Source organism: Cynocephalus volans, chromosome 9, assembly GCF_027409185.1.
Source record: "Cynocephalus volans isolate mCynVol1 chromosome 9, mCynVol1.pri, whole genome shotgun sequence".
Lineage (NCBI taxonomy): Eukaryota > Metazoa > Chordata > Mammalia > Dermoptera > Cynocephalidae > Cynocephalus > Cynocephalus volans.
Genome location: NC_084468.1, coordinates 5,524,767 through 5,539,490, shown reverse-complemented (window position 1 = coordinate 5,539,490; position 14,724 = coordinate 5,524,767). Strand labels below are relative to the sequence as shown.

Sequence of the window (14,724 nt, the reverse complement as noted above, 5' to 3'; positions counted from 1 at the left end):
CCCATATGGAGGAAGGAGTGAGGGAGCTCTCTGGGGCCACTTTTATAAGGGCACTAATCCCGTTCATGAGGGCTCCGCCCTCTTGACTTAATCACCTCCCCAAAGCCCCCCATTGGGGGTTAGGATTTCAATGTATGAATTTGGGGGGTGGGGGTATCAAATATTCAGCCTGTATCAGAGAGACAGGAGGCAACCTGACTACAGTACATGCTTTGTGGTCTGTGCATGGACTAACAGACGTGCATAACCAATCAGTGACAGGCTCTGACAAAGTGACTTGCTCCGGCATCACAGTGTGCACCTGTTATTTACAGAGTGGTTTGTGGACTGAGGAGCTGGCGGCAAAGGTCATACTTTATGCCCCTACAGTTGCCATACTGTGGTAAGTGAAATCTGAACTGTGTTGTTGGGGGACTGGCACTACATAACTCAACTGTGATCACCGAAATCTGGACATGCTGGAACTGTGCAAAGTGAAGACTGCCCACACTCAGGGAACTTGGCCAGGGGAAGGTGTAGCATTCGTTCACTCAGTGATTCAAACACACACTTACTGAGCACCTGGTGGGTTTCGGGTGCTGAGCTGAATGCAGAGGAAGCAGATGTGAACAAGGTGACATAGCGTCTACTGCCATGGTGTGGGTCAGGACCCTGGGCTGTGTGTAGGAAAGGCCTGTGTTCCAGTCCTGTCTCATGATCTGATCTGAGTCACCTCTCATTGCTGGGGCTGGCTGCCCACATCTGTCAGCTAGCACTCTCGAGTTATTGGCAACAGAAATTGACTCAGGCTAACCAACGCAAAGAAGGAAGTTACTGGAAGGCTCAGAATCAAGGACAGAGCACAACAGCTAGACAAGTGGCCTCAAAAGGAGCAGGAGCCAGACAAGACTGGCAATCGATTTCAGGGATCCATGACCATTCCAGTTATCTACTGCTGTATAACAAACACCTCAAAAGTTAATGGCCTCAAACAGAAACCATTTATTCTGCTCATGAATCTGCAGTCTGGGTAGGTCTTGGGGATGGTTCATCTCTGCTCCATATGGATGTCTTGACTGGGGGCTGGAGGATCTACCGTGTGGGCTCACTCACCTGCCGGCAGGGTGGCACTGGCTGCTGGCTGGCAGTGGGGCCAGGGACCTCAACTCCCCACCATATATGCCTCTCCACAAACTGCTTGAACTTCCTCACAACATGGTGGCTGGCTTCCAAGACCAAGTGTCACCAAAAAGGCAAGGCAGAAGCGCACGGCCTATTCGTGACCCAGGCTCCAAAGCCACATGGTGTCACCTCCACCACATTCTATTAATTCTTCTGCTGACTATAGAATAGGGAGATCCATTCTCAGCAGGACACCAGAGTCATGAATTACAGACAGCAGAAAATGATGGCTGACCACACAAAATTAACACTACCAGAGGCACACAAAACACCAAGGGCCAGTTTTTGCAACAGAGATGACAAACGATGGCAGAAGAAGAGGCAAAGAGTGGGCACCAAAAAATCACAGTGGAATAAATGCCATGGCCAATAAACATGAGAAAGGAAGGCCAACCTCCCCGAAAATTGCTTCAAAAGAACACAACATTTCTTATTATTATATTGGCAGATAGTAAATACATTAACTTAGTCACTGCCAGCAGGGGTCTGGGCAAAGGGAAACTTTAGACACTGCCAAGTTTGGTCATCAGGAAAAATGGACATTAGATGAAAATGCTTTAAGAAAAACAAACTCTTAGAAGCACCCACTCCACTTCCCAGAGAAATAACCACACACACACACAAAGATATACCGAAAAGGATGCCTTCACAACATTATCTGTGATCCTGAACAGATGGAAAATTCCTCACTAGGTTAAACTATACGAGAAGCACTTGACAGATATTACAGTGATGACGGGCGCTACAGACTGAACTGTGTTTCCTGAAGTCCTAACCCCCAGGATCTCCAAACGTATCAGAGACAGGGCCCTTAAAGAGGTAAAAGGTAAAATGCGGCCATATGGATGGGCCCTAATCCAATGTACCTGGTGTCCTCATAGGAAGAAGAGATCAGGACACAGACACACACAGAAGACAGACCACGGGAAGACGCAGGGAGAAGGTGGCTGTCTACAAGCCAAGGAGAGAGGCCTCAGAAGGAACCAACCCCGCCACACCTGGACCCTGGACTCCCAGCCTCCAGCGCTGTGGGGAAACAAGTTTCCGTCTTAAACCCCCCCGTCTGTGGTACTTTGTTATGGTGGCCCTAGCAGACTACTACAGTGGGCTGTGTATTTTCTAACCTAGAAAGCTGTCCACATATATTGTTAAGGGAAATTTAAAAGATTACAAAATAGGATGAGCACACAGTAGATGCTCAAAAGACTTTTTTCAGTGAATGAATAAACGTGGGAATATATTCGAATATATACTTTGACAGTATGTATACACATACGCAAAGAAAAATACACCAAAATATTCTCAGTGGTAGGATTTTCTTTTTCTCCTTTTCTCTTTCTATCTTTTCTGAACTTTTTGCAATGAGTGCACATCTTTTTTGTAGTAAGACAATAAGCTGATAGAAATCAAATAAAAATACTTTCAAACAAGGTGGGAGGGAGAGACCTCTACGTGGTTCCACAATGTCAATAGGATAAAATACAAACTCCTCATCGTGGCATTCGAAGCCTTTCACAAGATGGTCCCACCTACCCCCTGCCCATCTCCGTCCTGCTCTGGCCCCCCACCCCACCCCCATACACATCCTCAAGGCCTCCCTGGCCCTCAGGCCACTCCCTACAAAGATGCCACCTCTGCCCCTGCTACGGATGCCCAGAGTTCCTTCCCTACCTGGTCTACCTGGGCTCGACCTATGTGGCTTTCCAGACTCAGCTCAGACACCACCTCTCCCAAGAAGGCATCCCTGACTGCCCCAGCCAATGGGTCCCACACCACCACATAGGTGTGGCACTGAGGCAGGGACAGGGGAGGGTCAGGGTCAAGTGATGATGTCTCCAGTGCAAGATATTTAGGATTTTCTAGACTGAAATGTGTAGGGTTATTTCACTGGGTCATGTGGCAAGACGGCTAGCCGTCCATCCAGAGACACGCCCCGTCCTGCTGCTGCAGAGTGGTCCCAGCGGCCAGCCAGGACTACATTTCCCAGCACCCCTTGTGTCTGAATGAGGCCACATGACAAGCTCTGGCCAATAGAATGTGAGGGCAGTGACACGTGCCACTCCTGGGCCAGTGTTTGGGAAACATGTGTGCCTTCTCCATACCCTACATCTCAGGAAACAGAGGGAGAGGACGAGGGAGCTGACAGGTGGGAAGGCCTGGATCTCCTTGTCACTGTGGAAGGGACTACCGACCACCCACAATGAACCACTACAGGCGGATGAACTTCTGTGGTACAAAACCACTGGAATTTGGTGGTTTCTTTGTAACTGGCACTAATTAGAGTATCACCAGCAGCTGTAACAAACTGTCCTCCCCGTCCCTCTTCCCTGTGAGACACTTGCCCCACTATATGCAGTGACTAGTCCCAGGGTGAGTCTCCCCAACAGAAAGAAGGTGCAGGCCAGGCAGGCAGGGGCCACCACTGCTACTGCTGCATGCTCATGTGGGGGGAAAGCCGGCCTAACCTCCACACGTCTCACCTCCACACGCCTCACCTCCACACGCCTCACCTCCACACGCCTCACCTCCACACGCCTCACCTCCACACGCCTCACCTCCACACGCCTCACCTCCACACGCCTCACCTCCACCGCCTCACCTCCACCGCCTCACCTCCACACGCCTCACCTCCACACGCCTCACCTCCACACGCCTCACCTCCACACGCCTCACCTCCACGGCCTCACCTCCACACGCCTCACCTCCACACGCCTCACCTCCACACGCCTCACCTCCACACGCCTCACCTCCACGGCCTCACCTCCACACGCCTCACCTCCACACGCCTCACCTCCACCGCCTCACCTCCACCGCCTCACCTCCACACGCCTCACCTCCACACGCCTCACCTCCACACGCCTCACCTCCACACGCCTCACCTCCACACGCCTCACCTCCACACGCCTCACCTCCACCGCCTCACCTCCACGGCCTCACCTCCACACGCCTCACCTCCACACGCCTCACCTCCACACGCCTCACCTCCACACGCCTCACCTCCACACGCCTCACCTCCACACGCCTCACCTCCACACGCCTCACCTCCACGGCCTCACCTCCACACGCCTCACCTCCACACGCCTCAACTCCACACGCCTCACCTCCACACGCCTCACCTCCACACGCCTCACCTCCACGGCCTCACCTCCACGGCCTCACCTCCACACGCCTCACCTCCACGGCCTCACCTCCACACGCCTCAACTCCACACGCCTCACCTCCACACGCCTCACCTCCACACGCCTCACCTCCACGGCCTCACCTCCACACGCCTCACCTCCACACGCCTCACCTCCACACGCCTCACCTCCACAGGCCTCACCTCCACAGGCCTCACCTCCACACGCCTCACCTCCACACGCCTCACCTCCACGGCCTCACCTCCACATGCCTCACCTCCACGGCCTCACCTCCAAGGCCTCACCTCCACACGCCTCACCTCCACGGCCTCACCTCCACACGCCTCAACTCCACACGCCTCACCTCCACACGCCTCACCTCCACACGCCTCACCTCCACGGCCTCACCTCCACACGCCTCACCTCCACACGCCTCACCTCCACACGCCTCACCTCCACACGCCTCACCTCCACAGGCCTCACCTCCACACGCCTCACCTCCACACGCCTCACCTCCACGGCCTCACCTCCACATGCCTCACCTCCACGGCCTCACCTCCAAGGCCTCACCTCCACACACCTCACCTCCACGGCCTCACCTCCACGGCCTCACCTCCACGGCCTCACCTCCATACGCCTCACCTCCACAGCCTCACCTCCACGGCCTCACCTCCACGGCCTCACCTCCACACGCCTCACCTCCACACGCCTCACCTCCACGGCCTCACCTCCACGGCCTCACCTCCACGGCCTCACCTCCACACGCCTCACCTCCACACGCCTCACCTCCACAGCCTCACCTCCACGGCCTCACCTCCACACGCCTCACCTCCACACGCCTCACCTCCATGGCCTCACCTCCATGGCCTCACCTCCACACACCTCACCTCCACAGGCCTCACCTCCATGGCCTCACCTCCATGGCCTCACCTCCACGGCCTCACCTCCATGGCCTCACCTCCACACGCCTCACCTCCACACGCCTCACCTCCATGGCCTCACCTCCATGGCCTCACCTCCACGGCCTCACCTCCACATGCCTCACCTCCACACGCCTCACCTCCACGGCCTCACCTTGGTCAAGGTTCCCTCATGCAACGCTGGCCACGACTGTAAGGGGAAGGCCCCAGCTCTCTACCCCGTCTCAGACGTGCTCACCCAGCTGTGCATGGCCTGGCTCCACAACCTGCCTGGGATCACTCAGCTGGTGAGCAGTGAATCTGGGGCAGCACCACTCGGTGGGGAGGGGTCCTGGGAGGAGCAAGGGGCCTTTCAGGCAACTGGGATCCGGGCACAGATTAGGGGCAGTGGGGTGACACTGTGATCCTTATAAAATAATAACAAAGAAGACAGAACAGCCAAACATGGGTGCAGGATTTTAGATCGTGGGTCCAACCAACCAACCCTAAAAAGATACCTTTGAGACAACTGGGGACATTGATAAAATGAACCAGAATGTAGATGACAGGAACTAGCACTCAGCTTGTTAGGTGGAGTCGTGGGATATGGTTATGCCCAAATACCATGCCCTTAACGTTCAGAGACGCCTGCAGATGACATGGGAAGCAACGGGCGTCTTGATCTGCCTAAAAATTCTTCAGCCAAAAGTGGGGGGAGTGAGGGAGGAACATGCGGCCAAATCCTGACAGTGGCTGAAGCAGGGGATGGATGAGAAGCAAACCAACACACCATTTTCTCTACTTTTGTACATATTTGAACGTTCTCATCAAAACTTTTTTGAACCTCTAAAAAAAATTCAAAAGCTAATAATGACAATAAAAGTAGCTCCCGTTTATTGAACTTTATGGATAGCACATACATTATTTCATTTAACACTGGCAAAATGCCTCGGTGGCTGGTAGTGTTTTCGCTGCTCCACAGGTGGGGACACTGATTCTGAGTGTGAAGCTGCCAAAGGCTCGCAGCTGTGCCAGAACCAGAGCTCAGGCCTGGGGCCCCAACCGGGTCCCAGCCTCCTGCCCTGCAGCCCAGGTCTCGGGAGGGTGAGGGAGGGGACACGGGGGCCAGGCCAGCCCAGAGGAGGCCCTGCGCCTGCAGTTGGAGATGCCATCCCTGCTTGGGGCAGCCCACACTGCCCAGCCGGGGAGCTCTGAGCAGCCTTTGTTCTGCCTCAATGGGCCATTCAGCCCAGGGTTCTGGAGGACAATGGTCCCCACTGAGCACGCAGGGCAGCACAGTGGCTCCCAGGTGTGCCCTGTTCCAGGGCAGGCTGGCAACTAACTGCCTCCTGGGCTCGGGCAGAGGATCCCTGACACTGCCAGGGGACAAGCATTATGTCCCTTTGCACATGCTGTTCCTCCTGCCTGGAATGCACTAGGATGCCAGGACCCAACACACCATCACCCCGGAAACTGGGGGATGCCACTCGCCCTCCAGTGACCGAACCACCTGTCCTCTGTAGACCACCACCTATGGCTGTCACTCCCACCCAACACCTATGCAATGGAGGGGATTTTTTCTCATGCTAAATGGCCATCTCAACGGCCTTTCATTGTACACATGGCTGTGACATCCCTGCACGCCCAGCATAAACCCTAAGCCAGGCAGTCTGGGTTCAAATCCCAAAACCCTCCTAAGCAAGGTGCATACTCAGAACTGAACAGGTCACATATCCCTGCCCTGTTGGTCCCAGCCACTAATGGTGGGGGTCAGGAGTGTGGGTTTTGCAGGCAGGTAGCCTCCTTTCAAACCCCAGCTCTGTTCCTCACAAACCATATGACAATGAGCAAGTACCCAAGCCTCAGTTTTCTCCTCTGTAAAATAGGGATAGAGCCTGCACAACGTCAGGTTTTGTGAGTATCCAATAAAGTGATGTTGTAGCCTCATATCTGGCATATAATATTATAGTATGTATTCAATAAATGGTCAATCGTAGTAATAGCTATTGTGTTTGTTTTATAATTATTTAATCCGCGGGGGCCATTTTGCCTGTGGGCTGACTGCTGAGGTGTCTCCTTGCAGGGCCTGGTTTAGCTGACAGGACGCCCCAAGGTGCTGTGGGCTTGCAGAAGCCTCCAGCAACTCCAGACTCTATCCTGAGACAGCCTGTTCTCTCACTGGCACCCACGACTCTGGGAGAGGAGGGCCCACATTTCGAGAAGGACAGAGACTGGCCGGTGTTCACAAAATGAACCAGGAAGGCGGAGCTCTAGAAAGGGGAGAGCTAGGGCAAGCGGACAAGGGAGCAAATTAGAAAGAAAGAGAGCTTGGCTCAAGTAAAAATAACGTCACCAAGCAGAGCCCAAGCGGGCTGGGTACCAGGCGGGTGTGAGCTCCCCCACAGAGGCAGCAGAAGGAGCCCAGTGATGCTTTCCAGATGTCATTGTCATACCTGAAGCATATTTAATGCTGCCAATCCAGCCTTCTTCCCCCCACCCCCTTGTATTCTCCTGGGTTGGTGAAGCCACAGCTCTCCTATTTCTCCTCCTACTTCCATGGGCACTGGGACTGTCACTGTTCCAGACTTCTTGTTGTCAGTTCCGAAGTGCTGGTGGACCTCGGGCTCTGCCTCAGCACCTTCTCCCCTCACCCCACCCCCTCCTCAGTCCACCCTCTGTCGCATGGTTCCAGCGACATGGGCTGCTTCTGTGCCTAGCACATAGTGGGCACTCCAGAACTATCTGTTGAATGGGTGAGTGAACAGAATGACCTTGCTCTTCACCTTTGCATGTCCAGCACCTAACATCACCCTGGCACATGGCGGTCAGTAAACGTCTGCTGAACAAAAGGAAAAAAATGTTTGACTGCATTGATATTCAGACACGAATTAAAACAAACTTTTTTCTTATCTCTGATATCTGCAAAGGTCAAACAAATTAGACTACCTGGTGCTAATCAGCATGTGGAAAGCCAGAGAAATTTTCTGGAGAACAATCTGGCAATATGCATCAAGAACATTAAGAATGTTTATAACTTTTGCATAAAATTACATGTGTAAGACTCTCTCTTTACATTATTCCAAATTTAGGGGGAGGGATGGAAGTAAAGGGTCATCACATACAAATGGTGTTCATTCACTCAGTGTTTGCTATAAAAGCAAAAAAAAAAAAAACAGAAAAAGAAAAAAGAAAAGAAAGGCAAACTAAATATCCAACAATAAAGAGGGGATTAATTGAACTACGACACACCTATCCTGGGAGTAGTCTGCAGCCAATAAAATGATGGTCGTAAATGCCATGGAATCGGGGGGCAGGGATGAGGTAACCGGTTACCCTTTCTCCCTGCTAGGACTTGAAAATACACTGGAAAGATGACAGAAATTTTTTAAATCTGCTTTATTCATGGTAAGCCTGGAAGAAAAACTGAGCTAGGGACCCTGCTTCACCTTCCCTCCCATCGGGCCTGTGTGAAGAGGGAGGTCTAAAGTCTAGACTCCGAAACAAGAGAATTGCAGGCCTCCCCCTTGCAGAACAGCCTGTGGGGTGAGGGGCCCATGGGCCCAGTGGGGGCGGGAGTTTTAATAGTCTAATCCCGCCCGACAGAGAAATGTTAGCCAGTGGGGGGGGGCTCTCACTACTTCAATCACAAAAGCCAAGGGGATGGGGGGGCCCCAAGGATTCCACCCCATACGGAGTCCCAGCTTCCTCCTGCTGCAAAGTAGGGCCAATGGTACAATTTGTGGGGCCTTGGGCACAATGAAAATGCAGAGCCCCTGCTCAAAAAGCAGGGGACGAGTGCCATTACAGGTACTAAAATATAAAGCTTTTTCATTTCTTCCATATCTTGTCCTGATGTTATTTGCTATTTAATATCAACCGAAATTTTTAAAAAATAACAGTTTAAATTCTTAGCATGAATTTTATCACTCATCACCCTATTGTGCAATTCCAATTTTAAATGCAAATACAAGAGCAGTTAAACTGGAATGTACGATCACTGAAATGCACAATTCCCGTACTGTAGCTCGTACATGCATGTGTATTCTGTTCTTACCAAAGCACTGGAAAATCTGCAGGAAATGAACTCAGCCGTTTTTCCTTCACTTCCTGATATGGGCACACTCTACCCCCACCTCTACCCCTGGCTGCACAGTGAATAAGGAAGGACTGGAAGGAAACGGACAGCGGTTGCCCCGTGTTCCCCTTTCCTTCTGTGTCATCGTGTCAGCCTGAGCGGCTGGATAGCACAGGACACACAGAGGTAAGGATATGACAAGGTTCCTCAGTCGAGCGTGTTTCCTAGAAGTCATTGTATTAGAACGTCAATGCTATGAAGGGTCGCAGCATTCAAACCAAGCTCTGGTTCCAGGGAAAGAGCGGCCCTGCTCGCCCAGCCACGGACAGGCTGAGATGGTGCGTGAGTGGGGAAGCCTGGCGGCCCCACGCGTGGGACTCGGGGACACTCAGCGAATACGGGTAAGTGTTTCGGGAGCTGTGGCAGGGGACACGCTGGCTGTGCACGTTCCTCTCCTGGCCCCCATGCTCCACAGTCCCATCAGATATCACTTACCAAACACAAGCTCCAAGATGAAACCACTAAAGATGTCAGATGGCAACAGCGGAGCCCTGGCCCAGGCGCAGGTCCTTCTGAGTGCCGGGTCCTGTATGACCTCACGGGTTGTACACCCACGAAGCCTGTCCTAGAGCAAAGCCCTGGAAAATTCTTACAATCTCCTACTAAATTAGAAAAGTAGCCGTCAAAATTGCTCACACGGACAGGGAACAGCTTGACTGCAAACACCCAAGGCACCACAGACAGACAGAGGAAGGACCGTGGACAGCTAACGGCATCCGTCCCCGTTCGGTGGGCCACCATGGCTGTCCTCCCACCCCTGCCATCTGCGTCGCTCCCCTGTCATCCCGTCCTGGAAGCCCCAGCACTTCACACGGCCGTGTTTCCAGTTCTCACGGCCTAAGACACCTCTGACGAACACCCTGAGTGCTTTGAGCTTGAAGGATAAAAACGAAAAGCCGTAGCAAGGATGAACACCCAGGAGATGATGTGGAAACGTTTCATTAGAATTTGATTTCCACCCTCCAAAAAGAAAATGAGAAAAACCCCACCCCGTGACTGCTCCAAGCTTCCAGTGAGAGTGGATTAAAAATAAACGAGCCCACGGCTGACAGCGGGGGCACGGGGGCTGGCCTGCAGGAAGGTTTGGGGAAACTGATAAGACGAGTAACAATTGCCACTTTGGAGTCCACATGGCCTTTGCTCATCAGAGCCTCATGACAACCCAGGGCACTCACACTGCAATGCACACAGAGGCTCAGAGAGGTGGTGTGAGCTGACAGAGGATGCCCAGCAGGCCCTGCCTCAGCCTGCTTCCCTGCCCCCACCCCTCCACATGAGCTGAAGAAGCCCACGGAAAGCTTATGTAAGCGGCATTCCCAGATGGAGGCAAAAGAAACGGAGGATGTGAGCAATCTACATCTTGATTTTCAAAAAGCAAAGGCTGGCTCTCTCCCTCTGGACTGTAGGTCAGTGCCACCAAGTAATTTACCCCCTCTCAGCCTCAGCTTCCCCGTGGGCTGGAGTGGGAGTTGGGTTAGCCAATCTGATGATAATTCTAAGGGTTAGTCTACCTCTAGCCCCCAAAGAATGGACATCACTATTTGTGGATAATATTTATTTTTTCTCCCCAAAGAGACCCAGGCACTGCCAGGATCTCAAAGAGACTCAGCCTCTGCCACTTCCCCTAGTCTGAGATCTTGGATCTAGGCCATCACTGCCTGCCCATGGCCAGACCCAGAGGAGGATGTGCTTGGCAGATGGTGTTGAGCGATGGAAGGATGGATTAATTTTGTATGTCCAGTCTAGCCTAGAAACATCTATTTAACTCACTCTGAAGCTGAGTCCTCGGACCTACAGCAAAAGAGAACAGAGCCAGGAAGGGTCCTTTCTGGGACCATATCTGGCTGCTGAAAAATGCCTACACAGACTCCCTGGCATCCTCCTATCCCTGGGTCCCCTTCTCTGGGGCCCAGGTCCCTCCACTGTCCTAAGAGGATCAACTACACCACTCTCCCCCACCCCCAATCCTTGCAAAGTTCTCTGTGCCCCGAGATGGCCTGTACCCACACCTAATGATCACAGCAACCTCAATGCAGATGAGCTCAGCCAAGAATAATCACTGCACCCCCCAAAAAAGATAATCACCCAGGCTGCCTTGACTAATTCACACTAAGGTGTAAATGACTCACAAAACCAAAACCCAAGGTATTTAGGATTTTACAAGCGATTCGAGAGAACTCAAGCGGGACTCCCACTGGCGAAGACGACATTTGACTCAGAACCCAAACAGTGACAAGGAGTCAGTCATGAAAAAGGCAGGAGAAAGGTGTTCCAAGTAGAGGAAACAGCCAGTGCAAATACCCCAAGGCAAGAAAGAAAAAAAGCAGCTGGGGTGGAGGGAGTGAGTGTGAACCCAGTGACCAGTCGGAACTGGAAATTGTACACCTGGATCTTTTCCAAACTGCGTCTCAGCAGCTACTAATTTCTCGTGAAGTGCTTCCACTTACAAGACTTTTAAGTTATAACAGTGCCGTTTATTAAATGCCTCCAATAAGCCAAACACTGTGCTGGGTGCTTTCCATAATGTCATACTCTCTGATACTCCCAACAACCCTGTATGAAAGGTCATTATTATATCTGCCTTTACAAAGGGAGAAAGCGAAGCTCAGAAAGTTTAGTAACTTGTCCATGGGTGCAAAGCAGGTGAGGAGTCAGAGGCAGGATTTTAACACAAGTCTATCTGACATCCAAATCTGTGACCTCCCCTGTGCTGTGAGTGTAACACGTAGTCAGGATGCAAGTGTGAAAGTCCTTTATCACTTAGGGAGGCCAGAATTCTCATATAATTCTGTTATATTAATTATTGTTGCTGGTTCCTCTCCTAGATCCTGCCCTCAGGGAAGTCAGGGACTTCTGATCTTGTTCCTCTCTGTGTCCCTAGCTCCTGAGCCCTATGCCCTCTACAGACACTCAGTCTGGGCCACGGACAAGGCCAAACCTGGAGATATTCATCTAAAAAATGGGGATGAGGGGTACATAGGTAAGATATTGGTTGAGACCGCAGCACACAGGAGGTGTTACCCCTACTTTGGCTCTTTCTTCTCCGTCTCACCTGATCCTCACAGAAACCCCAAGACTTTGTAGGCAGGATGGTGTTATTCACTCCCATTTCACAGATCGGAAAACTGAGACATGTGAGAAGGTACTCCCCTCGAGGTCACGTGCTCCCTGAAGGAATACAGGCTGCACAAGGGCAAGGAATCTTTGTCCAGTCCCCAGGGATAGAGCAGTGACTGGCATACAGGAGGTGCTCAGTAAACATGTGTTGAATGAATGAAGAGAGATTAACAAGCATTGCTTCTGGCTGCTCTCATAACGCACTTGCCCCAGCCATCCCCTGCTGACAGCTGGGGAGTCTAGGAAAGAAATGGGGTGAAGGCAGGTAGGGTGCAGAAGGAATTCATGTTTGAAAATGTCCACTATGGTGCTTTTCCCTTAATCACACAAGAGCCCTGCGCCCTATCCCATCACCCCCAAAGCAGAGAGGAGAAAACGGAGGCTTCCTCCAGGCAGCCCGAGCAGAGGGAGCTCGGGAGCAGCAGGACGACCCGCCAAGATCCCCTCTCGCCAGAGCCAGGCCGCTGGGGCACCTGCCAGCAACCCAGAGGTCTTTCAACCCTCTGCCGCTCAGCAGGCTGCGAGCAGAAAAAACACCCCAGGACCCCTCTGATCTTTCCTCGACTTCACCAAGGCAGGCGACAAGGGTCGCTTTCAGCTCCCTGGGCCTCCCGGAGCCCGGGCAGCCCTGCCCCCTCTGCCACGCACACCCAGCGGCATGACTCAGCAGTTCTCCTGAGGGGTGCGGGGAGCGGACCCTCGGTGTCGCGGCACGCAAGTTACACATGCAGCCTGTGCCTGTCGGGTCCGGACGCGGGGGAGCCCGCCTCGCGCCCCCAGGGCTCCGGCTCCGCTCGGCCTCGTTTCCGGCAGACACGGCCGCGGGAGTCCAGTGACCGCCGCTGGGCCCACACGGGCTCCCGGACACGGGCACCCACGCGCACCAGCCCGGCGGGCGCAGCGCCTTTGTCCCCCCACCCCCACCCCGGGCACCCACCAGTGGAACCTCTTGCTAAAACCCCGCAAACCCTTGTGCAGCCAGGCCAGCAGGCCCTGGGGAAGATGCAGGCCGTCCGTGCACCGGGGAAGGTCTCCCACACAAGTGTCCCCGCCGCTGGAGCTCGCTGCTACTCCGCGGCCAGACGTCCCCATCTTCCACCGGAGGCTCACTCCGCGGGTCCCTGGCTGCGCAAGGCAGAGCAGAGGGACCCCGGAATTCACTGGCCGGCGAAAGAGGGGCGCTGACCCACTGGATGCCACCAGCCCACCCGGGGGGGGGGGGGTTGGCCAACTTAGGGGATTTAGACGCAGGGCCTGTTTGGGGCTGCATGTCCCACTTTTCCGGGAAAACCTAACAGTTGGGCCAGCTGCTCCTCCTGTCTCAATATAAGTCACCGGGAATAAAAGACCAGCCCCAAACCTGCCACCTCCTCCCTCCCACTAAGGGACCCTGCCTCTGGGGACAGACCCAGGGCAGGCAAGCCTCTCCTGAGGATCTGGCAATGGAGATTTTTTTCCTCTGGGTCCCTCTTCGTCTCCAGGGAGTGGACAGCCTAGAAAATTCTGCAGGCTTTGGGCAGGGCTGAAATGGCAAATCCAGAATTTTAAGCCATTAGATTTCCCCTGGATTTCCTCACCGTATTAGCCGCAGGCATGGCCTTTCTTAAAACGATGGCCGGGGCCGAATCAGGATGCCACCCGGCCTGGGAGCCGAGCGCTGCCTCCCGGGGAGCCGCGCGGAGGAGGGCGCTGCGCAGCGGAGGCCGGTGCCCGCAGGTTCCCTCCCGCCTGGGCCCGGGGTGGGGTGGGACGGGGGGACACGACACACAGCGCGCGGTCCAAACCTTCGGAGGGCATTCGGTGCGAAGGCATCCCCACGCCGCGGCCGGCCGGAGGGGGTCTCAGACAACACGTACGTTACCTTCGGTCACATAGCTGTGGTCCCGCAGGAAGCTGTGGTTAATCTTCCGCGCGTCCGTGTCCTCGCCCATTGAAGGCCGTGCCCGGTGCCCTGGGCATGCCCCGCCGCCGCACACCGATGCAATCCGCAGAGGTCGCGCCGGGCGCGCGGGCCATGCCGCCGCAGCCTAGCAGGGGCGCGGGCCGCGGGGGCCCCGGCGGGCGGGCATCGCGGCCGGGGGACGGGCGGGGGTGGCCGGGGGCGGGCGCCGCGGTCAGGCGAGCGCGCGGCGGGCGGGCGGCGGCCGCGGGTGGGGGCGGGCCGGGGCCCGGGCGCGCATCCCGGCCGGCCCGTGCGCGCTGCGTCCGTGCGCCCGGCGGCGGCGGCGGCGTCCTGGTGCCCGTGCGCCTGGCTGCGGCGGCGGCGGCGGCGGCGGCGGCGAGAGGACGCGCG

General features: G+C 54.5%; 1 protein-coding gene across 2 annotated transcripts in view; it reads right to left on the bottom strand.

Annotated features, from left to right (window-relative positions):
* PPP2R2C (protein phosphatase 2 regulatory subunit Bgamma) overlaps nucleotides 1-14,453 on the bottom strand; it is a 147,227-nt gene extending 132,774 nt beyond the window's left edge. Inside the window, exon 1 of one of the 2 annotated variants that reach the window (XM_063107596.1) lies at nucleotides 14,293-14,453. In XM_063107596.1, the coding sequence (XP_062963666.1) occupies nucleotides 14,293-14,362 (70 nt within the window). In that variant the 5' untranslated portion in view covers nucleotides 14,363-14,453. Of the gene's footprint in view, nucleotides 1-14,215 lie in introns of both variants that reach the window. The other variant, XM_063107597.1, reaches the window with a different exon arrangement.
* Nucleotides 14,454-14,724: the final 271 nt, after the last annotated feature.